At 37.5% G+C, this 26,100-nt stretch overlaps 3 protein-coding genes across 4 annotated transcripts in view; 1 reads left to right on the forward strand and 2 right to left on the reverse strand.

The window, feature by feature from the left end:
• LOC123869436 (kinesin-like protein CG14535) overlaps positions 1 to 26,100 on the forward strand; it is a 460,509-nt gene that overhangs the window by 24,646 nt on the left and 409,763 nt on the right. The gene's annotated exons all lie outside the window — the stretch shown is intronic.
• LOC123869445 (juvenile hormone esterase-like) lies at positions 621 to 19,953 on the reverse strand. Of its 2 annotated transcripts, XM_045912372.1 has the most exons (5): positions 19,854 to 19,953; positions 19,689 to 19,737; positions 3,581 to 3,675; positions 1,756 to 3,065; positions 621 to 949 (listed from the first exon to the last, which is right to left on the reverse strand). In XM_045912372.1, exons 1-5 carry the CDS (start codon positions 19,896 to 19,898, stop codon positions 784 to 786), a joined length of 1,665 nt encoding a protein of 554 aa, XP_045768328.1. In that variant the 5' UTR covers positions 19,899 to 19,953; the 3' UTR covers positions 621 to 783. The 2 variants fall into 2 exon arrangements, with proteins under 2 accessions (XP_045768328.1, XP_045768327.1); XM_045912371.1 differs by lacking the exons at positions 19,689 to 19,737; positions 19,854 to 19,953 and adding an exon at positions 3,802 to 3,856 and having other exon boundaries at positions 3,581 to 3,724.
• LOC123869447 (juvenile hormone esterase-like) lies at positions 16,593 to 25,232 on the reverse strand. Its single transcript, XM_045912374.1, has 4 exons — positions 25,193 to 25,232; positions 19,448 to 19,591; positions 18,053 to 19,362; positions 16,593 to 16,802 (listed from the first exon to the last, which is right to left on the reverse strand). Exons 2-4 carry the CDS (start codon positions 19,508 to 19,510, stop codon positions 16,637 to 16,639), a joined length of 1,539 nt encoding a protein of 512 aa, XP_045768330.1. The 5' UTR covers positions 19,511 to 19,591; positions 25,193 to 25,232; the 3' UTR covers positions 16,593 to 16,636.

Genomic DNA, 26,100 nt, shown 5'->3' on the forward strand with positions numbered 1-26,100 from the left:
AGAAGTCATTTGATAGCATTTGACCTCCTCTACAACCTCTCAAAGAGAAGGTAACGTTTTAGTGGACTTCATGTATAAATATCATACATATGGATTAAAAAATATTAAAAATTATTTCGCCGCTTTAAAACGTTTCTGATTTTAAATAATATATAAAACATGATTTTGATGATTTTTTTTAAAAAATCATCAAAATCAGAGCTGTTTCTGAGGACTTCCGACGAAAAGGCTTCGTTTACTTCACTACAACATGATCTTAAAATAAGTCAAATCAAATTCAAGGAGCTCTCAAACTATTTATTTATATAAATAAATAGACAAAATTGGGATAATAGAGACACTACAAAATTTGAAAAAATATATGCAAGATACAGAAATCACACAACAATTATTAAATACTAGCTGATGCCCGCGACTTTGTTCGCGTGGATGTAGGTTTTTTAAAATTCCCGTGGGAACTCTTTGATTTTCCGGGATAAAAAGTAGCCTATGTGCTAATCCAGGGTATAATATATCTCCATTCTAAATTTCAGCCCAATCCGTCCAGTAGTTTTTGCGTGAAGGAGTAACAAACATACACACACACACACACACACACATACAAACTTTCGCCTTTATAATATTAGTGTGATACTCTACAGAGCAACCACAAATGTCTTGTCGAATATTTACGTTAGAAAGGATATTCCGAACCAGTGCAGTGGTAGATTAGTTTGTCTATTCAAAATTACAAAAGCAATAGTTAAAGTTTACTTATATAAATAGAAAAAGTTACATTCTATTCTAAAATTGTAAATTTGCTTGTTCATAAATTCTTTCCCAGAAACACGTCGTAGAGGATTTTGGGTTCGAGCGAAGTGTTAGATCCTTCCCAACGTCCAAGTATATAGCGGATCTCGGATCATACGTGGGCCAGACCACACCGAGCGATGCGTCGGGCGTGGGGTTACTGTAAAGAAATAGATTAGTTTACTTTATTTATTGAAAACATTACAACAAAACTAAAAGTGCACAAATTATGCCAGTATCACATTATCTGACTCCTTAATCTATAAAAAAACTATCATTGGAACGAATGCTGGCTCTATTGTCCTTGCGTTAGTTGGTTTTTACCTTCTAGTCGTGTCTTGTCAACAACACCTCTGGACGACACCACCACTGGGGTGTCGTTTACAATTTTTTTTGATCACTATACCACCGCCGACTATAATTAATAATTTTTTAATTACATATAAGTAAAATAAAGAAAAGTACGGACGTACCTACTGTAAAATATTCCCTGGCATGTGAGGCGCTAGTGTCGCAGCCGCGAGTCAAACTCAATTAGTAGAATAGCAAATGTGCTACAGCCTACATCTAAGGTGACATCCTAAGTGCAACCGATGTAAATATTATTTTACACTAGAGAATCACACAGCTGATCGCGAATGATTTTCTGATACCTCGTAAACTACATTTTGCTAAACTAAGAACTCATTAGATTTTAAGAAAAGTTCTGAGTGAAGAGGTGTCGTTGGCTTCATTAAGCATCTAAAGAGGCGTGAAGTCTTGACAAATTCAATATGGCGATTATGTAAAGAGATTAATGTTGGTCAAGAAAATAACTGTAGATAATAATTAGATCAGGTTTGGTATCAAATAAAGTTTCTGTTGCGTGTTTTAAGAGGAGTTGTTAGTTTGAGTTTTTGAATTTTATCTTGTTTATAAAATTAGATAAAAATGAAAAAAAAATGCATGAAAAACTTGATAACATACCCAAATATTGCAAAGTTGGTATACAGGGCGCAGATCTGCTGAATCATTTTGTAGGAAGGGGCACTCTTATTGACCGGTAGATTCATCGCATTGGGGTTAAACACATAAACTAGATCATCAAGGTGTGAAACTCCTGTTAATCCATATCTTCTGCCTGGTTGGCCTACAACATTTCGTTCAGACACACTTGAAAACTCAAACAAATATATACGACCGTTTCTGCCATTAGATAAACGTCTTGCGTATCTGATTATAGGATAAATAAAAAGATCGGTTTCGTAGCTCACAAAAATCGGTACCGTATTTAAAGGCCTCAACGGTGACCCAGTGAAGTGTTGTCTGATAATATCTGCTAATTGTAGCTGGAGTGTTGGTGTTGTTCGATAAAAAATATCTCTTGGCACTAACACTTCTGGAAATCTGCGATAATTGGCAAATATATTTGAGTTTTCAAGTAATGGCACAACAATTAAGCCTTCGTTTGAAGTGTAACCTAGTAACATGTCGACCTGCTGCTGTCCATATTCAATTAAAGTAAGGGGTTCTCCAGTTAAAAATCTCTCTTGACCAAAATCTTTTTCCTCGACTGGCACTGTATAATATCCTCTTGTCATAATCTGAATATAATCTTCCGCTGCTATAATAGTTGAATTGGTGTTGATCAGTTTATGGACGGGTACGGTTTGCAGGAAGTCTAAGAGCGCTGAAGTATTTGTAGTCTCAAAGCCTAGCTTTCTACCAAGTTCAAAGGCTCTTCGTCTTTGTTCAAATGCGGTCGAGAAATCGTTTATTGGCACTCCACTCGTTCCTATGGCTCTACGAAACAACCCTTTCGACATCGGTGATAGTGCGTGCAAAGTCACAGAAGAAGAACCCACGCTTTCTCCAAATATGGTCACCTTGTTTGGATCTCCACCAAAGTTTTTTATATTTCTTTGGACCCATCTTAACGCAGCCACTTGATCTTTCATTCCTGCATTTCCGGGCACGTCTGCAGTATCTAACACCAGAAATCCAAGATTATCAAGTCTGTAATTAATTGTAACCACAACCACATCATTTTGATCAATTAGAAAATCGGGCCCGTACATGTCATCATTACCAGAGCCGTATATGTAAAGACCTCCGTGAATAAAAAACATAACCGGTAAAGGGGAACACGGTGGTAATGATGGCGTGTAAACATTTAAAAAAAGACAGTCTTCGCTTCCAGGTATGTATTTATTAAGGGTTGGGTCAAATTGAGGACAAACACTGCCATGTACTGTTGCATTTCGTATTCCTTTCCATGGACGTGCAGGTTGAGGTGCCTAAAATTAGTTAGTGGGATTAACATTTATTAAATTTAGACTGCGGTTTTGTCTGCATAAAATTTAGGTCAAGCTGTATTTTGGTTGCTATGGGTTTGCATATGTACGGATAGGATTTCAAGGTTTACCATTATGTTATTTTCAAGTGACGTACTAATAAATAATAAATACACAGATTCCACGCGGGCATGATTTGTATAGTAATTAGATAAGGCTAGCTTTAAGTTTTATTGTAATATTTTCATTAAAAAAAAAAAAATTTGAATTAAAAAAAAAAAAAAGTACACAGATAATTTATTAATAGAATATTTTGAGGATTCAAAAACGTCATCAAAATTCAGGATTAAAATAAAACACAGTTTTCGAATAAGTTCTGATATCCACAAAAAAAAACCTAAATTTTTAAAGGTAGGCCTGTAAGAATGAGTAATTTGCTACATTCAGTTAACGCAGAAGAAGATATCGGGTCAATTTAGTGGGCAGACTGATTAAAGCTATGCTAATTAATAGCTTACCTTAAACCTCCAACTGCCGGTAGGCGGTGCTGCATATGGAATGCCTTTAAAACTGTAGAACATTTTATCTCCCGTGATTGTCCATTTTTGTTCCCCTTTTAACAATCCTTGCTTTACCCGCACAGTCACAGCGGCTACATCGTGCTGAAATATTTGATACTGTTTTTAAATACTGCTTCCAAAATATAAATTTTTTAAAAAGAAAATTGATCTATACTTACGTATATTATTTTTCCAAGTATGAATAAAACTAGGATCACGTACATTTCTTGACTTCGCAAAGAATATTCTATAATGATAAGTACATTTTATGGTTTTATAAACAGTAAAAATACCAACATGATAAAAGTAATATAGGTACCTGTTGCCTGCAAAGGTAATTAAGATTATAAACGTAACTATTGTATTATTATATTAACCCATGTTTTTGTCGAATAATTCCAAAATATTCCGGTTTTCTAACTTTGAATATAATACCTACCATTAGTTCTGCTTGCCTGGATTACATCAACGGTCTCAGCGATAAAAACCAGCAGGAGCTGTCTGGCGATATTGAAGAACCACCTAATTTTCGACTTAAGCTGCCTCACATAATTACTTCTGAACTGTCCGTTTGTTATTTAACATAAGCGCCGAGAATGCATAATGGGTATGCATGCCCATTCAGTGCGTCACAAATGGTTGTTCAAATTTCTGTTAGGATTTTCAGAATACCTACCATTCCGCTCATCGCTCTTTTTTAATAATTCCATAACACACATCGGTTTTCTGATATAGTGTCCAACATCAACGTATTCATGCCAGGCATTTGCTATACATGCCAGGCTTTAGCTTTAAGTTACTGAAAACCGCATGTGTTCAGAAATACAACAGATTTTATATTCTGTCTTCAGTGAAGTAGTTGGATTCCGATGTGATTCACGTTAAATAATTTCAGCTGTACATCAATCCCATACCGCGTCCGTTGCGTTGGCGTACCTCAGATATAATTCTGAAACCTATCAACGATAGAAAGTTATAAAAGTGCTGTTATTTTTTTATATTTTAATCTGGTACCATAATTACCACCAACCAATCAACAAACGTTCAACAGGATTATCTTAAAATAAGTCAAATCAAATTCAAGGAACTCTCAAACTATCTATTTATATAAATAAACTAGTTTTTTGCTCGGTGCGCGAGCTGCTAAAGCAGCTCACGTGACGTGGTAAGGTTAACTTTTATTATATAAAACCAAATTGATTTATTAAGATAATTCACCCCGAAAAACCCCATAAAATGACAGGCATTTCTATTTTTTGTAGAAAATGTAAGTCCGCCATCTTGGATTTGAAAATAAATGTCATTATCAAAATCAGCACCCTGGAAACCCTGAAAACGATATCCATATTATTTTTTGTAAATTAGGATAATAAGTTAGTAGGGTGCGTGGGTGCGCGGACCACTAAAGTGGTCCGCGAGCATGCAGCGTTTGTTCCACCGAGTAGACCTTCGGACTCTGATCATCTTTTGCCAAGAAACCACTCTTCCATCTTTTATAGCCTCCGAGATAGACACCGACGAAATTTGTACGGCGGCCATTTTGTTTTTCCAAAATTTTCCACTTTTTCTATTAATCGTTTAGTACATTCTTCAAAGATTGCGAGTTTCAACGAAATCGGTTGGAAAACAAAAGAGTTGCAAAAATCACGTCGGTCGCCATCTTGTTTTTCTGAAATTTCATAATTTTCCCCTACTCATATCGCGCATCCGAACATATCTCCCCTACATTATCGTATCGTTATCCGTCTCTTTCTAGGAGAATGAGGCATTCAATATTCGCCATACAAAATGTATGGAAAACTGAATTCCGCCATTTTGAATTTTTTTTCTATTCATCGAGTAAACCTTTGGATCCTGACCCTCTTTTGCCAAGAAACCGCACCTCCATCTTTTATACCCTCCGAGCTGGACGCCGGCGAAATTTGTATGGCGGCCATCTTTTTTTCGCTATTTTGAATTTTTTTTCAGCTTTTTGGCAATTGGATGACGTCATGAATGACATTTGCTCGAGCACCCCCCACCTATCTTCAATACCTTAAGCGGGCCCTCCACCCGTCTCCGAAACCCTCAATCATCAGCTCTCTCCATAATTTTGGCTTACTAAGTTTTTGTTCTCTATACGACACCATCAGTGAAAAAAAATTTTTTCATACAAAATTTTACAGGAGTTTCTTAGTTGAAAATCTCGAAAATCTCCCCAAAACTGGCAACACCGGTTGCATATCTCCATACTGCCAGCCGAGATACACAATCGATTCATACATATTGACTTTCCAAAATGTTGCCAACTGCCTCAAAAACGTGATCAAAATTTCGAAAAATTCAAAAAATTACAAAATGGCCGCCAACTCGTTTTGCAGAAATAAATTACATCGTTGTAAAACTTTTCCAATAACTACAGGATATACCGCTCCCGATGACGTTTCAATCTCTCATCTCGCTCGCACCCACGCGAAACGATCGCCCCTAAAAAAAGACCACGTCGAAAATCACTTTTTCTTTGATAAATTCCAGTGTTGCCAGTCTCCGGCGACAAAAATATCCAAATGTCATTGTTACGAGCAAAACACATAATCGCTCATACTCGGATTTTGCAAAAAGTCCTTATTTCGTTTTTTTACAATTTCCCGAAAATCTTGAAATTTCCCTAAAAATGGGGTAATTTTTTCCCACCGATCTATACCTCGAGTCTATACGTACAACCGCTTCATAGAAGCCGAATCGCTCCGATGTTGCCAACTTTGAGATATTTAACTTTTAAAATTGCGTTTTTTCGTACCTCGAACAAAACGGCCGCCATGACAGCCGCCATCTTGAATTTTTAAAAATCACTCCCGTTCTGTCAAAATACAGGATAATCGTGGGCGAAACACGAAAAAATAATTATCCTCGACTACCCCGTCTCGGATCTGTGGCGCCGCGGTTCGGGGTCGAAAAATCAAAATTTTGAAAACGCTACGGTTCGGCCGCCATCTTGTTTTTTCAATTTTTTCGACATTTTCCATTAATCGTTTACTACTTTCTTTGAAGTTTATAAAATTCAACAAAATCGGTTGGAAAACAACGGAGCAGCAAAAATCACGTCGGCCGCCATCTTGTTTTTCCGAAATGTCATAATTTTTCCCCAGTCGAATCCCCCACCCGAACACATTTCCCCTACATCATTATATCATTTTCCGTCTCTTTCTAGGAGAACAATTATGTCAATGAGTCAGTGAGTGAGTGAGTGGTAATCGAGCTATATATAGTATAATAACTAGCTTTTGCTCGGTGCGCGAGCTGCTAAAGCAGCTCGCGTGACGTGGTAAGGTTAACTTTATTATATAAAACCAAATTGATTTATTAAGATATGTTCATAATTCACCTCGAAAAAACCCATAAAATGACAGACATTTCTATTTTTTGTAGAAAATGTAAGTCCGCCATCTTGGATTTGAAAATAAATGTCATTATTAAAATCAGCACCCTGGAAAACCCTGAAAACGACATCCATATTATTTTTTGTAGATTTGGATAATAAATTAGTAGGGTGCGTGGGTGCGCGGACCACTAAAGTGGTCCGCGAGCATGCAGAGATTGTTCCACCGAGTAGACCTTCGGACCCTGATCATCTTTTGCCAAGAAACCACTCTTCCATCTTTTATAGCCTCCGAGATAGACACCGACGAAATTTGTACGGCGGCCATCTTGTTTTTCCAAAATTTTCCACTTTTTCTATTAATCGTTTAGTACATTCTTCAAAGATTGCGAGTTTAAACGAAATCGGTTGGAAAACAAAAGAGTTGCAAAAATCACGTCGGTCGCCATATTGTTTTTCTGAAATGTCATAATTTTTCCCTACTCATATCGTGCACCCGAACATATCTCCCGAACATCATCGTATCGTTTATTGTTTCTTTCTAGAAGAATAAAACATAAAATATTCGCCATACAAAATGTATGGAAAAATAAATTCCGCCATTTTGAATTTTTTTTCTATTCATCGAGTAAACCTTTGGATCCTGATCCTCTTTTGCCAAGAAACCGCACCTCCATCTTTTATACCCTCCGAGCTGGACACCGGCGAAATTTGTATGGCGGCCATCTTTTCTTCGCCATTTTGAATTTTTTTTCAGCTTTTTGGCAATTGGATGACGTCATGAATGACATTTGCTCGAGCACCCCCCACCTATCTTCAATACCTTAAGCGGGCCCTTCACCCGTCTCCGATATCCTCAATCATCAGCTCTCTCCATAATTTTGGCTTACTAAGTTTTTGTTTTCTATACGACACCATCAGGGAAAAAAAAATTTTTCATACAAAATTTTACAGGAGTTTCTTAGTTGAAAATCTCGAAAATCTCCCCAAAAGTGGCAACACCGGTTGCATATCTCCATACTGCCAGCCGAGATACACAATCGATTCATACATATTGACTTTCCAAAATGTTGCCAACTGCCTCAAAAACGTGATCAAAATTTCGAAAAATTAAAAAAAATACAAAATGGCCGCCAACTCGTTTCACAGAAAGATTTTACACGGTTTCATAATTTTCCTATTAACTACAGGATATACCGCGCCCGATGACGTTTCAATCTTCCCTCTCGCTCGCACCCACGCGAAAGGGGATACCGTGAAAAAGACCGTGTCGAAAATCACTTTTACTTTGATAAATTCCAGTGTTGCCAGTCTCCGGTGACAAAAATACCCAAATGTCATTTGTACGAGCAAAACACGTAATCACTCATACTCGGATTTTGCTAAAAGTGCGTATTTCGATTTTTTACAATTTCCCGAAAATCTTGAAATTTCCCTAAAAATGGGGTAATTTTTTCCCACCGATCTATACCTCGAGTCTATACGTACAATCGCTTCATAGAAGCCGAATCGCTCCGATGTTGCCAACTTTGAGATATTTAACTTTTAAAATTGCGTTTTTTCGTACCTCGAACAAAACGGCCGCCATGACAGTCGCCATTTTGAATTTTTAAAAACCACTCCCGTTCTGTCAAAATTCAGGATCATTGTGAGCGAAACAAGAAAAAAATAATTATCCTTGACTACCCCGTTTGGGATCTGTGGCGCCGCGGTTCGGGGTCGAAAAATCAAAATTTTGAAAACGCTACGGTTCGGCCGCCATCTTGTTTTTTCAATTTTTTCGACATTTCCCATTAATCGTTTACTATTTTCTTCAAAGATTGCAAAATTCAACGAAATCGGTTGGAAAACAACGGAGCTGCAAAAATCACACCGGCCGCCATCTTGTTTTTCTGAAATGTCATAATTTTTCCCCAGAGGGTTCCAGAAACCAAACACAACTCCCTTACATCACTATATCATTTTCCGTCTCCTTCTAGGAGAACAATTATGTCAATGAGTGAGTGAGTCAGTGAGTGGTAATTGAGCTATATATAGTATAACTAGCTTTTGCTCGGTGCGCGAGCTGCTAAAGCAGCTCGCGTGACGTGGTAAGGTTAACTTTATTATATTTAACCAAATTTATTTATTAACAAAAGAAAAATAAAACCGACTTCAAAAACCACAAACACTAAAAAGTAAAAAATAACTTTTATTTAGCTACACGTGTAATGCACCTAGGTATGAAGTCGAGCGAGCATATTAAAACAAAATTAGAAATCCAAGAGTGAAGCTCGCCCGACTTCATACCTAGGTACATTACACGTGTAGCTAAATAAAAGTTATTTTTTACTTTTTAGTGTTTGTGGTTTTTGAAGTCGGTTTTATTTTTCTTTTGAAAATTTTTTATTTCACAATTTTTAGTGGCCCACTGTACTATAATATGCTATGCCCAGTTAAAACCCTACTGTTTACTAAGCTATTACACTGATCGCGAGCAATTTGCTCCTATCTATTGAGGAGTTCTGTTCTCCATCTCCGAAGATATTCATCAGATCTTCACCAAATTTATATGGGACCATCTGCACAGTATACCCTTTCAAACAAAAAAAAAAATTCCAAATCGGTCCAGGGGTCTTTGAGTAATCGGGGAACATACATAAAAAATAAAAAAAAAAAAAAAAAAAAGATTCCGACGAATTGAGAACCTCCTCCTTTTTTGGAAGTCGGTTAAAGATACACAATTTACCACAAAAACCCACAAAACGACACCCACATCGATTTTTTTCTTAAAAAATGCATGTCCGCCATCTTGGATTTCAAAATAAATGTCGTTATCAAAATCAACACACTGGAAAACTCTGAAAACGACATCCATATCATTTTTTATTAAAACGGGGTAGTTGAGGTTAATAAAGTAGGGTGCGTGGGTGCGCGGACCACTAAAGTGGTCCGCGAGCATGCAGAGTTTGTTCCAACGAGTAGACCTTCAGTATTAAAACGATAGTATTTATTAAGATACAAAATTAACCGCGAAAACACAATAAAACGACACCCATATCGATTTTTTTCTTAAAAAATGCATGTCCGCCATCTTGGATTTCAAAATGAATGTCGTTATCAAAACCAGCACCCTGGAAAACTCTGAAAACGACATCCATATCATTTTTTGTAAAAACGGGGTAGTTGAGGTTAATAAAGTAGGGTGCGTGGGTGCGCGGACCACTAAAGTGGTCCGCGAGCATGCAGAGTTTGTTCCACCGAGTAGACCTTCGGACCCTGATCATCTTTTGCCAAGAAACCACTCTTCCATCTTTTATAGCCTCCGAGATAGACACCGACGAAATTTGTACGGCGGCCATCTTGTTTTTCCAAAATTTTCCACTTTTCCTATTAATCGTTTACTACATTCTTCAAAGATTGCGAGTTTCAACGAAATCGGTTGGAAAACAAAAGAGTTGCAAAAATCACGTTGGTCGCCATCTTGTTTTCCTGAAATGTCATAGTTTTTCCCTACTCGCCTCCCCCACCCAAACACATTTCCCCTACATTATTGTATCGTTTTCCGTCTCTTTCTAGGAGAATGAGACATTCAATATTCGCCATACAAAATGTATGGGAAAATAAATTCCGCCATTTTGAATTTTTTTTCTATTCATCGAGTAGACCTTTGGATCCTGATCCTCTTTTGCCAAGAAACCGCACCTCCATCTTTTATACCCTCCGAGCTGGACGCCGGCGAAATTTGTATGGCGGCCATCTTTTCTTCGCCATTTTGAATTTTTTTTCAGCTTTTTGGCAATTGGATGATGTCATGAATGACATTTGGTCGAGCACCCCCCACCTATCTTCAATACCTTGAGCGGACCCTTTACCCGTTTCCGACATCCTCGATCATCAGCGATTTCCAAAATTTTCCTCGATTTTTTTTTTGTTTTCTATACGAAACCATCAGTGAAAAAAAAAATTTCATACAAAATTTTACAGGAGCAGTTTTTGGGGAAAATCTCGAAAATCTCCCCAAATGTGGCAACACTGTTTACATATTTCGATACTGCTGGTTGAGTCACACAATCGATTGATACATGTCGACTTTCCAAAATGTTGCCAACTGCCTCAAAAACGTGATCAAAATTTCGAAAAGTAAAGAAAAATACAAAATGGCCCCCAACTCGTTTCACAGAAAGATTTTACACGGTTTCATAATTTTCCTATTAACTACAGGATATACCGCTTCCGATGACGTTTCAATCTTTCCTCTCGCTCGCACCCACGCGAAAGGGGATACCGTGAAAAAGACCGTGTCGAAAATCACTTTTACTTTGATAAATTCCAGTGTTGCCAGTCTCCGGCGACAAAAATACCCAAATGTCATTTGTACGAGCAAAACACATAATCGCTCATACTCGTATTTTGCGAAAAGTCCGTATTTCGATTTTTTACAATTTCCCGAAAATCTTGAAATTTCCCTAAAAATAGGGTAATTTTTTCCCACCGATCTATACCCCGAGCCTACACGTACAATCGCTTCATAGAAGCCGAATCACTCCGATGTTGCCAACTTTGAGATATTTAACTTTTAAAATTGCGTTTTTTCGTACCTCGAACAAAACGGCCGCCATGACAGCCGCCATCTTGAATTTTTTAAAACCACTCCCGTTCTGTCAAAATACAGGATAATCGTGGGCGAAACACGAAAAAATAGTTATCCTCGACTACCCCGTTTCGGATCTGTGGCGCCGCGGTTCGGGGTCGAAAAATCAAAATTTTCAAAACGCTACGGCTCGGCCGCCATTTTGTTTTTCCAATTTTTTCCACATTTTCTGTTAACCATTTACTACATTCTTCAAAGTTTGCAAAATTCAACGAAATCGGTTGAAAAACAACGGAGCTGCAAAAATCACATCGGCCGCCATCTTGTTTTTCCGAAATGTCATAATTTTTCCCCAGTCGAATCCCCCATCCGAACACAACTCCCCTTCATCACTATATCATTTTCCGTCTCTTTCTAGGAGAACAATTATGTCAATGAGTCAGTGAGTGAGTGGTAATCGAGCTATATATAGTATAACTAGTGTTTTGCTCGGTGCGCGAGCTGCTAAAGCAGCTCACGTGACGTGGTTATGTAAACTTTATTATATTTAACCAAATTTATTTATTAAAGATACACAATTCACCACAAAAACCCACAAAACGACACCCATATCAATTTTTTTCTTAAAAAGTGCATGTCCGCCATCTTGGATTTCAAAATAAATGTCGTTATCAAAATCAGCACGCCGGAAAACTCTGAAAACGACATCCATATCATTTTTTGTAAAAACGGGGTAGTTGAGGTTAATAAAGTAGGGTGCGTGGGTGCGCGGACCACTAAAGTGGTCCGCGAGCATGCAGAGTTTGTTCCACCGAGTAGACCTTCGGATCCTGTTCATCTTTTGCCGAGAAACCAGTCTTCCATCTTTTATACCCTCCGAGATAGACACCGACGAAGTTTGTGTGGCGGCCATCTTGTTTTTCCAAATTTTTCCACTATTTCCATTAATCGTTTACTACTTTCTTCCAAGATTGCGAGTTTCAACGAAATCGGTCGAAAAACAATAGAGTTGCAAAAATCATATAGGCCGCCATCTTGTTTTTCTGAAATATCATAATTTTCCCCTACTCATATCGCGCATCCGAACATATCTCCCATACATCAATGTATCGTTTTCTGTCTCTTTCTAGGAGAATGAGGCATTCAATATTCGCCATACAAAATGTATGGAAAAAAAATATCCGCCATTTTGGATTTTTTTTCTATTCATCGAGTAGACCTTCGGATCCTGATCATCTCTTGCCAAGAAACCTCACTTCCATCTTTTATACCCTCCGAGCTGGACACCAGCGAAATTTGTATGGCGGCCATCTTTTCTTCGCCATTTTGAATTTTTTTTCAGCTTTTTGGCAATTGGATGACGTCATGAATGACATTTGCTCGAGCACCCCCCACCTATCTTCAATACCTTAAGCGGGCCCTCCACCCGTCTCCGAAACCCTCAATCATCAGCTCTCTCCATAATTTTGGCTTACTAACTTTTTGTTTTCTATACGACACCATCAGTGAAAAAAAAAATTTTCATACAAAATTTTACAGGAGTTTCTTAGTTGAAAATCTCGAAAATCTCCCCAAAACTGGCAACACCGGTTGCATATCTCTATACTGCCAGCCAAGATACACAATCGATTCATACATATTGACTTTCCAAAATGTTGCCAACTGCCTCAAAAACTTGATCAAAATTTCGAAAAGTTAAAAAAAATACAAAATGGCCGCCAGCTCGTTTCACAGAAAGATTTTACACGGTTTCATAATTTTCCTATTAACTACAGGATATACCGCTCCCGATGACGTTTCAATCTTTCCTCTCGCTCGCACCCACGCGAAAGGGGATACCGTGAAAAAGACCGTGTCGAAAATCACTTTTACTTTGATAAATTCCAGTGTTGCCAGTCTCTGGTAACAAAAGTACCTAAATGTCATTTGCACGAGCGAAACACATAATCGCTCATACTCGGATTTTGCTAAAAGTGCGTATTTCGATTTTTTACAATTTCCCGAAAATCTTAAAATTTCCCTAAAAATTGGGTAATTTTTTTCCTGCAAACTATACCTCGAGCCTGTACGTACAATCGCTTCATAGAAGCCGAATCGCTCTGATGTTGCCAACTTTGAGATATTCGAATTTTAAAATTGCGTTTTTTCGTACCTCGAACAAAACGGCCGCCATGACAGCCGCCATCTTGAATTTTTAAAAACCACTCCCTTTCTGTCAAAATACAGGATAATCGTGGGCGAAATAGGAAAAAATAATTATCCTCGACTACCCCGTCTTGGATCTGTGGCGCCGCGGTTCGGGGTCGAAAAATCGAAATTTTCAAAACGCTACGGCTCGGCCGCCATCTTGTTTTTCCAATTTTTTCCACATTTCCCATTAATCGTTTACTATTTTTTTCAAAGATTGCAAAATTCAACGAAATCGGTTGGAAAACAACGGAGCTGCAAAAATCACCTCGGCCGCCATCTTGTTTTTCCGAAATGTCATAATTTTTCCCCAGAGGGTTCCCGAAACCGAACACAACTCCCCCACATCATTATATCATTTTCCGTCTCCTTCTAGGAGAACAATTATGTCAATGAGTGAGTCAGTGAGTCAGTGGTAATCGAGCTATATATAGTATAACTAGTGTTTTGCTCGGTGCGCGAGCTGCTAAAGCAGCTCGCGTGACGTGGTTGGGTTAACTTTATTATACTAAACCAAATTTATTTATTAAGATACAAAATTCACCGCGAAAACACCATAAAACGACACCCATATCGATTTTTTTCTTAAAAAATGCATGTCCGCCATCTTGGATTTCAAAATGAATGTCATAATCAAAATCAGCACCCTAGAAAACCCTGAAAACGACCTTCATATTATTATTTTTAAAAACAGAGTAGTTGAGGATAATAATTTAGTAGGGTGCGTGGGTGCGCGGACCACTAAAGTGGTCCGCGAGCATACAGAGATTGTTTCACAATTAGACCTTCAGATCCTGATCATCTTTTGCCAAGAAACCACTCTTCCATCTTTTATAGCCTCCGAGATATACACCGACGAAATTTGTACGGCGGCCATCTTGTTTTTCCAAAATTTTCCACTTTTTCTATTAATCGTTTACTACATTCTTCAAAGATTGCGAGTTTCAACGAAATCGGTTGAAAAACAAAAGAGTTGCAAAAATCATATAGGCTGCCATCTTGTTTTTCTGAAATGTCATAATTTTCCCCTACTCATATCGCGCATCCGAACATATCTTCCATACATCAATGTATCGTTTTCCGTCTCTTTCTAGGAGAATGAGACATTCAATATTCGCCATACATTTTCTATGGGAAAAAAAAATCCGCCATTTTGAATTTTTTTTCTATTCATCGAGTAGACCTTCGGACCCTGATTATCTCTTGCCAAGAAACCACACTTCCATCTTTTATACCCTCCGAGCTGGACACCGGCGAAATTTGTATGGCGGCCATCTTTTCTTCGCCATTTTGAATTTTTTTTCAGCTTTTTGGCAATTGGATGACGTCATGAAAGACATTTGCTCGAGCACCCCCCACCTATCTTCAATACCTTAAGCGGGCCCTTCACCCGTCTCCGATATCCTCAATCATCAGCTCTCTCCATAATTTTGGCTTACTAAGTTTTTGTTTTCTATACGACACCATCAGTGAAAAAAAAATTTTTCATACAAAATTTTACAGGAGTTTCTTAGTTGAAAATCTCGAAAATCTCCCCAAAAGTGGCAACACCGGTTGCATATCTTCATACTGCCAGCCGAGATACACAATCGATTCATACATTCCGACTTTCCAAAATGTTGCCAACTGCCTCAAAAACGTGATCAAAATTTCGAAAAGTAAAGAAAAATACAAAATGGCCGCCAACTCGTTTCACAGAAAGATTTTACACGGTTTCATAATTTTCCTATTAACTACAGGATATACCGCTTTCGATGACGTTTCAATCTTTCCTCTCGCTCGCACCCACGCGAAAGGGGATACCGTGAAAAAGACCGTGTCGAAAATCACTTTTACTTTGATAAATTCCAGTGTTGCCAGTCTCCGGCGACAAAAATACCCAAATGTCATTTGTACGAGCAAAACACGTAATCGCTCATACTCGGATTTTGCGAAAAGTCCGTATTTCGATTTTTTACAACTTCCCGTAAATCTTGAAATTTCCCTAAAAATGGGGTAATTTTTTCACACCGATCTATACCTCGAATCAATACGTACAACCGCTTCATAGAAGCCGAATCGCTCCGATGTTGCCAACTTTGAGATATTTAACTTTTAAAATTGCGTTTTTTCGTACCTCGAACAAAACGGCCGCCATGACAGTCGCCATCTTGAATTTTTAAAAACCACTCCCGTTTTGTCAAAATTCAGGATCATTGCAAGCAAAACAAGAAAAAATTTATTACTATCGACATCCCGTTTCGGATCTGTGGCGCCGCGGTTCGGGGTCGAAAAATCAAAATTTTGAAAACGCTACGGTTCGGCCGCCATCTTGTTTTTTTCAATTTTTTTGACATTTCCCATTAATCGTTTAATATTTTCTTCAAAGATTGCAAAATTCAACGAAATCGGTTGGAAAACAACGGAGCTGCAAAAATCACGTCGGCCGCCATCTTGTTTTTCCGAAATGTCATAATTTTTCCCCAGAGGGTTCCCGAATCCGAACACATCTCCCCTACATCACTATATCATTTTCCGTCTCCTTCTAGGAGAACAATTATGTCAATGAGTCAGTCAGTGAGTGAGTGGTAATCGAGCTATATATAGTATAATAAATAAAATTGGGATAATAGAGACACTTCAAAATAAGAAAAAAAATATGCCATATACAGAAATCACATAACAATTATTAAATATTATTTATAAAAAAGTTAAGTAATAAATATTATTTATTTACTTATTTATAAAAACATTTTAGCAATAAATTAAACTCTACAGAGCAACCACTAAATGCCTTGTTGCATGTTTTCGCTAGAAAGGGCATTCCAAACCAGTGCAGTGATAGATTAGTTTGTCTATTCAAAATTCCAAAAGCAATAGTTAAAGTTTATATAAATAGAAAAAGTTACATTCTATTCTAAAATTGTAAATTTGCTTGTTCATAAATTCTTTCCCAGAAACACGTCGTAGAGGATTTTGGGTTCGAGCGAAGTGTTAGATCCTTCCCAACGTCCAAGTATATAGCGGATCTCGGATCATACGTGGGCCAGACCACACCGAGCGATGCGTCGGGCGTGGGGTTACTGTAAAGAAATAGATTAGTTTACTTTTTTTTTATTGAAAACATTACAAGTGCACAAATTATGCCAGTACTACATATCTGACTCCAAGCCTGTGCCAGACTGTTGTAAACAAGCTTTCCACAGGGGTCACCTTGTTGGGACGCTTGTGGAGCTGAATGTTGGTGTTTTCGTCCACACTGGTTTACAACATGACTCCCACCTCAGTGTGTTGTCGACTCTGTGTTTGGAAGCACGCATTGCAATATGGCTCCTTACCTATCTAAACTTCAAAAAGTTGGCGTAGCATTAGCACTTGTGTGCGCAAATGAGGAGAAAAAAAAGAATATGGATGAAGCGTTGGATTTTATTTGGCCCGTGTCCTTATATGTTTCGGAAGATAGGTCCCAAAGACAGGAAAGGTCCCTCCCTGTAGAGTTCAATGAATTCGCTGATAACTTCTTTTTCCCACGTAGATGCCATTTTCGTATATACATACATGCGCACGCAACGGTTGCCGCTGCGCAACTGCCCTTGCATGTTTTACAACAAGCGTTTACACTGTGGAATACGTGTTTACAACGGCGGCATCCACACGCGGTTGGCAACGCGCGTCCGTCAACAGAGGTTGTTGAATGTCAAACGAATTTTTATTGCAAACAAGTGTTTACACTGTTGTAAACCGCCAGTGGAAACCAATGTGGAGGGCTTGTTTAAAACAGTCTGGCCCAGGTTTTAATGTATAAAAAAACTATCATTGGAACGACTGCTGGCCCTATCGTCCTTGCGTTAGTTGGTTTTTATATTACCTTCTTGTCGTGTCTTGTCAACAACACCTCTGGATGACACCACCACTGGACTAACTACTATAATAATTAATTTTTTAATTACATATAAGTAAAATAAAGAAAAGTACATACGTACCTACTGTAAAATATTCCCTGATCGCGAATGATTTTCTGATACCTCGTAAACTACATTTTGCTAAACTAAGAACTCATTAGATTTTAAGAAAAGTTCTGAGTAAAGAGGTGTCGTTGGCTTCATTAAGCATCTAAAGAGACGTGAAGTCTTGACAAATTCAATATGGCGATTATGTAAAGAGATTAATGTTGGTCAAGAAAATAACTGTAGATAATAATTAGATCAGGTTTGGTATCAAATGAAGATTCTGTTGCGTGTTTTAAGAGGAGTTGTTGGTTTGAGTTTTTGAATTTTGTTCTAAAATTAGATAAAAATGAAAAAAAAAATACATGAAAAACTTGATAACATACCCAAATATTGCAAAGTTGGTATACAGGGCGCAGATCTGCTGAATCATTTTGTAGGAAGGGGCACTCTTATTGACCGGTAGATTCATCGCATTGGGGTTAAACACATAAACTAGATCATCAAGGTGTGAAACTCCTGTTAATCCATATCTTCTGCCTGGTTGGCCTACAACATTTCTTTCAGACACACTCGAAAACTCAAACAAATATATACGACCGTTTCTGCCATTAGATAAACGTCTTGCGTATCTGATTATAGGATAAATAAAAAGATCGGTTTCGTAGCTCACAAAAATCGGTACCGTATTTAAAGGCCTCAACGGTGACCCAGTGAAGTGTTGTCTGATAATATCTGCTAATTGTAACTGGAGTGTTGGTGTTGTTCGATAAAAAATATCTCTTGGCACTAACACTTCTGGAAATCTGCGATAATTGGCAAATATATTTGAGTTTTCAAGTAATGGCACAACAATTAAGCCTTCGTTTGAAGTGTAACCTAGTAACATGTCGACCTGCTGCTGTCCATATTCAATTAAAGTAAGGGGTTCTCCAGTTAAAAATCTCTCTTGACCAAAATCTTTTTCCACGACTGGCACTGTATAATATCCTCTTGTCATAATCTGAATATAATCTTCCGCTGCTATAATAGTTGAATTGGTGTTGATCAGTTTATGGACGGGTACGGTTTGCAGGAAGTCTAAGAGCGCTGAAGTATTTGTAGTCTCAAAGCCTAGCTTTCTACCAAGTTCAAAGGCTCTTCGTTTTTGGTCAAATGCCGTCGAGAAATCGTTTATTGGCACTCCACTCGTTCCTATGACTCTACGAAACAACCCTTTCGACATCGGTGATAGTGCGTGCAAAGTAACAGAAGAAGAACCCACGCTTTCTCCAAATATGGTCACCTTGTTTGGATCTCCACCAAAGTTTTTTATATTTCTTTGAACCCATCTTAACGCAGCCACTTGATCTTTCATACCTGCATTTCCGGGCACGTCTGCAGTATCTAACACCAGAAATCCGAGATTGTCAAGTCTGTAATTAATTGTAACCACAACTACATTATTTTGATCAATTATAAAATCGGGCCCGTACATATTATCATTACCAGAGCCGTATATATAAAGACCTCCGTGAATAAAAACCATAACTGCTACAAGAGAGCACGGTGATAATGATGGCGTGTAAACATTTAAAAAAAGACAGTCTTCGCTTCCAGGTATGTATTTATTAAGGGTTGGGTCAAATTGAGGACAAACACTGCCATGTACTGTTGCATTTCGTATTCCTTTCCATGGACGTGCAGGTTGAGGTGCCTAAAATTAGATACTGGGATTAATATTTACTATAGTGAGCAGACTGATTGATGATTGAAGCTATGCAGATTAAACAATTTCTTACCTTAAACCTCCAACTGCCGGTAGGCGGTGCTGCATATGGAATGCCTTTAAAACTGTAGAACATTTTATCTCCTGTTATTGTCAATTTTTGCTCCCCTTCTAACAATCCTTGCTCTACCCGCACAGTCACAGCGGTTACATCGTGCTGAAATATTTGATACTGTTTTTAAATACTGAATCCAAAATTTAACAAGTGTAAATTAAAAAATTATAACACCCCCGACAAGTGAAGGTTTGTTCCCCTTGTAACAACCCTTGCTTTAACTGCACAGTTACATTGGCTATATCATGCTGAAATATTTGATGCCGTTTTTAAGTACTAAATCGAAAATATAATAATTTGAAAATGGAATGGAAATGAAAATGGAAGGGAATATTTTTGAAAAGGGAAATAAAGCTATACTTACACATATTGTTTTTCCAAGTATGAATAAAACCAGGATCACATACATTTCTTGACTTTTCAAAAAGTATTCTATGATTGTAGGTACATTTATCAGTCTTATAAACAGTAAAATAATTATCAACACGATAAAAGTTATATGTGTTGCGTGCAAAGGTAATTAAAATTATAAACGTAACTATTGTATAAAATGGTATAACCCATGTTTTTTGTCGGATAATTCCAAAACAGTATCGTTGTCTAATTTTGAACTAACATTAGGTCTGCATATGTGGATTACCTCAACGGTGTCAGCGATAAAAACCAGCAGAGCTGTCTGACGATATAGAAGAACCACCAAATTTTTAACTTCAACCCCTTACATAATGACTTCTGATCTGTGTTAGTCTGTTATTTAGCATAAAGTAAAGTAAAAGTAAAGAAAAATATTCTTTATTGTACACCAAGACATAAACACATATAAATAACAAAATAGATTTTTGTACAATAGCATACCATCTGAGTATTTAAGGAGCACCGAGAATCCATATGCAATATGCATGTCCATTCAGTGCCTCACAAATTGATTTTCAAACTGATAGGTTTTCGTAATACTTACCATTCTGATTACTGAAATCCTCTTTTTTAATAATTCGATAACATGCATCGGTTTTCTGATGAAGTGTCTAACATCAACGTAAATAGGTGGCGCGCGATTTGCATTGCTATACATGCCAGATATTATGCATCCAGGCGTTAGCTTTAAAATAATGAAAACCGCATGTGTTTAGGAATACAACAGATTTTACATGCTGTTTTCATTATAAATGTAATATTAATGTATGTAATATTATAAATGTAAAAGAGTTCCCACGGGATTCTTAAAGGCCCATCCGTTTAACCGGTTGAAATGAAATTTGGTACAAGAGGTAGTTTGCATCCCGGAAATTGACAAAGAAACCTTTTATCCCGGAAATTCAAAGATTTTTATGATGGGATTTTTAATAAATTTAAATGTACGCGGACGAAGTCGCGGGCATCATCTAGCATAAAACAGTTAAATGATAACTCAAATATTATTTAATTATTTATGTTAATATTTCAGTATTATGGGATTAAACTCTACAGAGCAATCACCTCTCTTGTCGCTTCTGAAAGCGCATTCCGAACCAGTGCAGTGGTAGATTAGTTTGTCTATCCAAAATTCCAAAAGCATTAGTTAAGCCTTTTTTAAACAGAAAAGGTTATGTTCTACTATTCTAAAACCGTATATCTGTTAGTTTATAAACGCTTTCCCAGAAATTCATCGTTGATGACTTTGGGTTCGTGCGTAGTGTTAGATCCTTCCCAATGTCCAAGTATACAGCGGATCCCGGATCATACGTGGGCCAGACTACACCGAGCGACGCGTCGGGCGTGGGGTTACTGCAAGCAAATACATAGATTAGTTTATTGTTTTATCGAAAATATTAAAATAAAACTTATAGCTACGGATCAAGCCAGCTTCATAATATAATCTAGCTAGTATAAAAAAAAACTATTACTACGCAAAGAAGCGATACCAATCCTCCTCGCCAATTTATCGTCGCTCGCATTGTTGTGGAGCGTCTACTGGCCCTACCACGCTGGCGTTGCTTGTAGAGAGAGAGCCAGCGCGTACCATAACTTCGCTATTTTATAAAAACTGAAAGTTCCTACACGTATTGTCCCCAGAACAGGACGCTTGGGTCGTGGCAACTCTCTGCTAAACGCCCTTAAAGTTTAAAAGTTTAAGGGTATCTGACAGGGGCTTGCTATGATAGTAGGTAAGTGTCTGGCAATGCATGGCGTGATTTCTAATAAAGTCCGAAGAAAAAAAAATTTGACTTTATAATTTGACGTAATTTTTTTTAACACCTTTATTACCTGTTATCTCCCAAAGCCACCATGATCCAAACTTCAAAGTCGCTGATCGTTCCTCCCTGTGTTGGGGACAATACGCAGAGGAACTTTCAGCTTTTATACAATAACGAAGGTCTGGCACACGCTGGCTCTTAGTCCAGTGGTTGTTGTCACATGAGCGAGAAGCACGGACACCTAAGTACCTACCCTAAGATCGTCTCCAAAAAAATATAAATAAATCTTCTTTTTTGGTTCAGCAGTTTAGTCATGAAAAGAAGAACACTACAATATACTTGTTGCTTAAGTAAAAATACAATTTACGTAGAATGTTAATAAAGAGCCAACATCAACATCAATATATATTATGTTGGATCTTGTTTATAAAATTAGATAAAACCGAAAAAATGTATAAAAAATCTCTTTTCCATACCCAAATATTGCGAAGTTGGTATACAAGGCGCAGTACTGTTGTATCAGTTTGTAGGAAGCGGCATTCTTATTGACCGGGATATTCAACACATTTGGGTTAAACAGATAAACTAAATTTTCATAATGTGCAACTCCTGTTAATCCATATCTAATGCCGGATTGGCTTATAACATTCCGTTCAGACACACTCGAAAATTGAAACAAATATATTTTACCGTTTCCGCCATTAGACAAATGCCTTGCATATCTAATTACGGGATAGATGTAAAGATCGGTCACGTAATTCACGAAAATCGGTATCGTATCTAAGTACTTCAATGGCGACCCAGTGTAGTATTTTCTGATAGCATCTGCCAGTTGCAAGTGCATCGTTGGTGTTGTTCGATAAAAAATATTCCTCGGTACTAAAACACCTGGGAATCTGCGATAATTTGCAATGATATTCGAGTTTTCAAGCAAAGGCACAGCAATTAATCCTTCGTTTGAAGTGTATCCCAGTAACATATCAACCTGCTGTCGCCCATATTCAATCAAAGTAAGAGGTCGACCGGTTAGAAATCTCTTTTGACCAAAGTCTGTTTCTATGACTGGCACAGTATAATATCCTCTTGTTGTAACCTGAATATAATCTTCCGCTGTTATGATAGAGGAATTAGTGTTGATCAGTTGTGGGAGAGGTACGGTTTGGAGAAAGTTTAAGAGCGCTGAAGTTGATGTAGTCTTAAAGCCTAGCTTTCTACCAAGTTCAAAGGCTCTTCGTTTTTGTTCAAATGGTAGTGCGAAATCGTTAATTGGCACTCCACTTGTTCCTATTGCTCTACGAAACAGTCCTTTCGACATTGGCGACAATGCGTGTAAAGACACAGAAGCAGACCCCGCGTCTTGGCCAAAGATGGTCACCTTCATTGGGTCTCCACCAAATTTTTTTATATTCCTTTTAACCCACCTTAACGCAGCTACTTGATCTTTCAAACCTGCATTTCCGGGCACTTCTAAAGTATCTAAGACCAGAAATCCGAGATTGTCAAGTCTGTAATTAATCGTAACCACAACCACATCATTTTGATTAATTAGAAAATCGGGTCCATAATAATCATCATTACCAGATCCGAATGCAAAACCACCTCCGTGAATAAAAAACATGACTGGTAAAAGAGAGCCTGGTGGTAATTTTGGTGTGTAAATATTCAAGAAAAGACAATCTTCGCTTCCAGGTATGTACGTATTCTTGAATAAGAAGTCAATTTGAGGACAAACACTCCCATGTTCAGTTGCTTTTCGTATTCCTACCCATGGCCAAGCAGGTAGTGGTGCCTAAAAATAGTGAATTACTGAGGTATTACAACTTACTGGCAGTGGCTTTATAGCATTAAAAGCTGTATTTCGGGTGCTACGGGTTTACGCAGGTACGGATGGATTTTTAGAAAACTTGCGCAGTATGTAAGTCAGTGATCTTCAAATATTGTCTTACTAAGAAACAAATAAACAGAAGATTTGGAAGATAGAAACAACATAATAAAATCTCTTTCTCAGCGTTGACTCTTTTCCATTAACCACATGTTTTTTTTTTGACAAATTTTTTAGGGATAATAATAATAGGAAATCTACAAAGTTTTATAAAATACTTATATGTAGTTTTAGAAAAGATCTCAGGAATAGGCTCGAGACCCACAATAGAAAGTAACAGTCTTATTCATAAAAGTTTGTAGAAGCTTTATCAGCTCGTTATAAGCAAAGTTCTCAAAAACATTATTCATAAACGTTCAATAGTGCTATAATGCTCTTAAAGTATTCAATAACGGCTCCATAACTTATAACAGGCTGAACCCTACTATAAACCCTTATTAATCCACATACAAATCTTTGAGCCCCTATAATTTTAAAACTGCATATTTTTAGAAAAATCTAAAACACCACAGGCATAGATATTAGTTTCTAGAATATGCCTGCAAAATTTAATGGACTTTGGTTGCTTAATATTCAAATGAAATTGGGGCTACGATTGTATGGAGTGAGTGACGGAGAGAGCCCTGTTAAGTGCGTCCACCTTGTAAACTTTTGCTAATTCAACAATGGCTTACCTTGAACCTCCTTATACCAGTAGGTGGTGCTGCATACGGTATGCCTTTAAAACTGTAGAACATTTTATCTCCCGTGACAGTCCATTTTTGTACCCCTTCCAGCATCCCTTGCTCTACAGACACAGTCACAGCGGCTACATGATGCTGAAATTTGTTTGATAGTAATTTTAAGTTTTCCATCCCGAGGCCCACTTGAATGAAGACAGACTGATTTAGTTAAATTTTGTAATGATGTCTCTTTCATTTCAAAAGTAGCATTTAAAAAAAACGACCAAGTGCGAGTCAGACTCGCGCACTGTTCCGTACTTAGATATTTTTTCGACATTTTTCATGATAAATTAAAAAATATTATGCATAAAAATAAATAAATATCTGTTTTAGAATGTACTTTCATAATATGATACCCCACTTGCTATAGCTATCTTACTTTGAAAATTGAAAACACTAAGTATTATTTTTCCATGAACACATTTTAATTTTTTTTGTGATGTAACCACAAGTTCACGATTTTCGGATTATTTCCTTATGCTTGTGCTATAAGACCTATAACCTACCTGCCTAATTTCATGATTCTAGAATCTAGGCCAACGGAAAGTGCCCTATAGGTTTTCTTGACACACACGACAGACGGACAGACAGACAGACAAACAGACAACAAAGTGACAGACAGTATAAGGGTTCCATTTTTCCTTTTGAAGTACGGAATCCTAATAACTATATATTTTATTTAAGTGCCCTTGTGCAAGTGGGCTTATCTAAATAATACATAAAAGTATAAGGTAACTGACTCATTGATCTATGAACGCACAGCTCAAACTATTGGACGGATTGGGCTGAAAGGCATGCAGATGACTATAATTATGACCTCAATTTATAAAGGGGTAATATACGGGTTTGAAAGTGTAGTTCACGCGGACCAAGTTGTGGGCATAAGCTAGTCAATACTAATTTGAAATAGGAAATAAATCCTTACCCATATTGTATTTCCAAGTATGAATAAAACTACGGTCACATACATTTGCACTGGTCCTTGCAAAAAATATTCTATGAAGGTTGATTTTACCGTCTTATAAATACCGAAAATATCTACATATATTAAAAATTAATACGAATGCATGTGAAGGTAATTAAGGTCATGAAAGTGTTATATAAAACGGCTTAACTAATGTTTTAGTCTGATAACGCCAAGACAACAAATAATCATAACATGATACCATTCGTTCTGAATGCCAGGGTTTTTTCATTTTTATTCAGATACAAGCTAGACCTTGACTGCAACCTCACGTGATGGTAAGTGATGATGGATTCTATGATGGGAGCTACCTAACCTGGAAGATGTGTCTATAGTAGTTTTTATTAAACCTTCACCCCTTTGGTTTCTTCACGGGCTTCGTACTGGAACGCTAAATCGCTTGGCGGCACGGCTTTAGCCGATAGGCTGGTAACTAGCCACGGCCAAAGCCTCCCACCAGCCCAGACCTGAGGCATAGAAATTATAAAATTCCAACATAAGACAAAATAACAAAAATTAGACCACAGCGCTTACCAACGCCAGGAAAGCAAATCCAACTTTATACCCACGGTTAAAAAATAAGCAATTAGGTAACTGATTTCATGTTTTTAACTGGATTTTTACCCAGGACGGGTTAGAAACTAGTCGGGCACACACCGACAAAAAACGTGAGTTAAACCGTTTTATGTACGATTGTAACAAATATAAGTCACGGCAGTTTAAACGCTAAAGTAATTAAGGTCCTTTATCTATCGAGCTAATAATAGGTACCTACTCAGGTCTATCGATTCTAATATTGTTAATGCGAAAATGTGTCTGTCTGTTATCTTTTCGCCGCTCAACCGCAAAGCAAGACGAAATTTGGCACA

The sequence above is a fragment of the Maniola jurtina genome, chromosome 11, assembly GCF_905333055.1.
Source record: "Maniola jurtina chromosome 11, ilManJurt1.1, whole genome shotgun sequence".
NCBI classification, from domain to species: Eukaryota; Metazoa; Arthropoda; class Insecta; order Lepidoptera; family Nymphalidae; genus Maniola; species Maniola jurtina.

Excerpts from the sequence above, each read along its gene's own strand:
- LOC123869445 (XM_045912372.1), bottom strand. The coding sequence starts at position 19,898 with ATGTATGTGATCCTGGTTTTATTCATACTTGGAAAAACAATATGT. Across the intron at positions 3,676-19,688 it reads AAAGCAAGGGTTGTTACAAG|GGGAACAAAAATGGACAATC; the intron begins GGGAACAAACCT and ends GATTGTTAAAAG. Across the intron at positions 950-1,755 it reads ACCAACTTTGCAATATTTGG|TAACCCCACGCCCGACGCAT; the intron begins GTATGTTATCAA and ends ATTTCTTTACAG.
- LOC123869447 (XM_045912374.1), bottom strand. The coding sequence starts at position 19,510 with ATGTTCTACAGTTTTAAAGGCATTCCATATGCAGCACCGCCTACCGGC. Across the intron at positions 19,363-19,447 it reads CCGGCAGTTGGAGGTTTAAG|GCACCTCAACCTGCACGTCC; the intron begins GTAAGAAATTGT and ends ATCTAATTTTAG. Across the intron at positions 16,803-18,052 it reads ACCAACTTTGCAATATTTGG|TAACCCCACGCCCGACGCAT; the intron begins GTATGTTATCAA and ends ATTTCTTTACAG.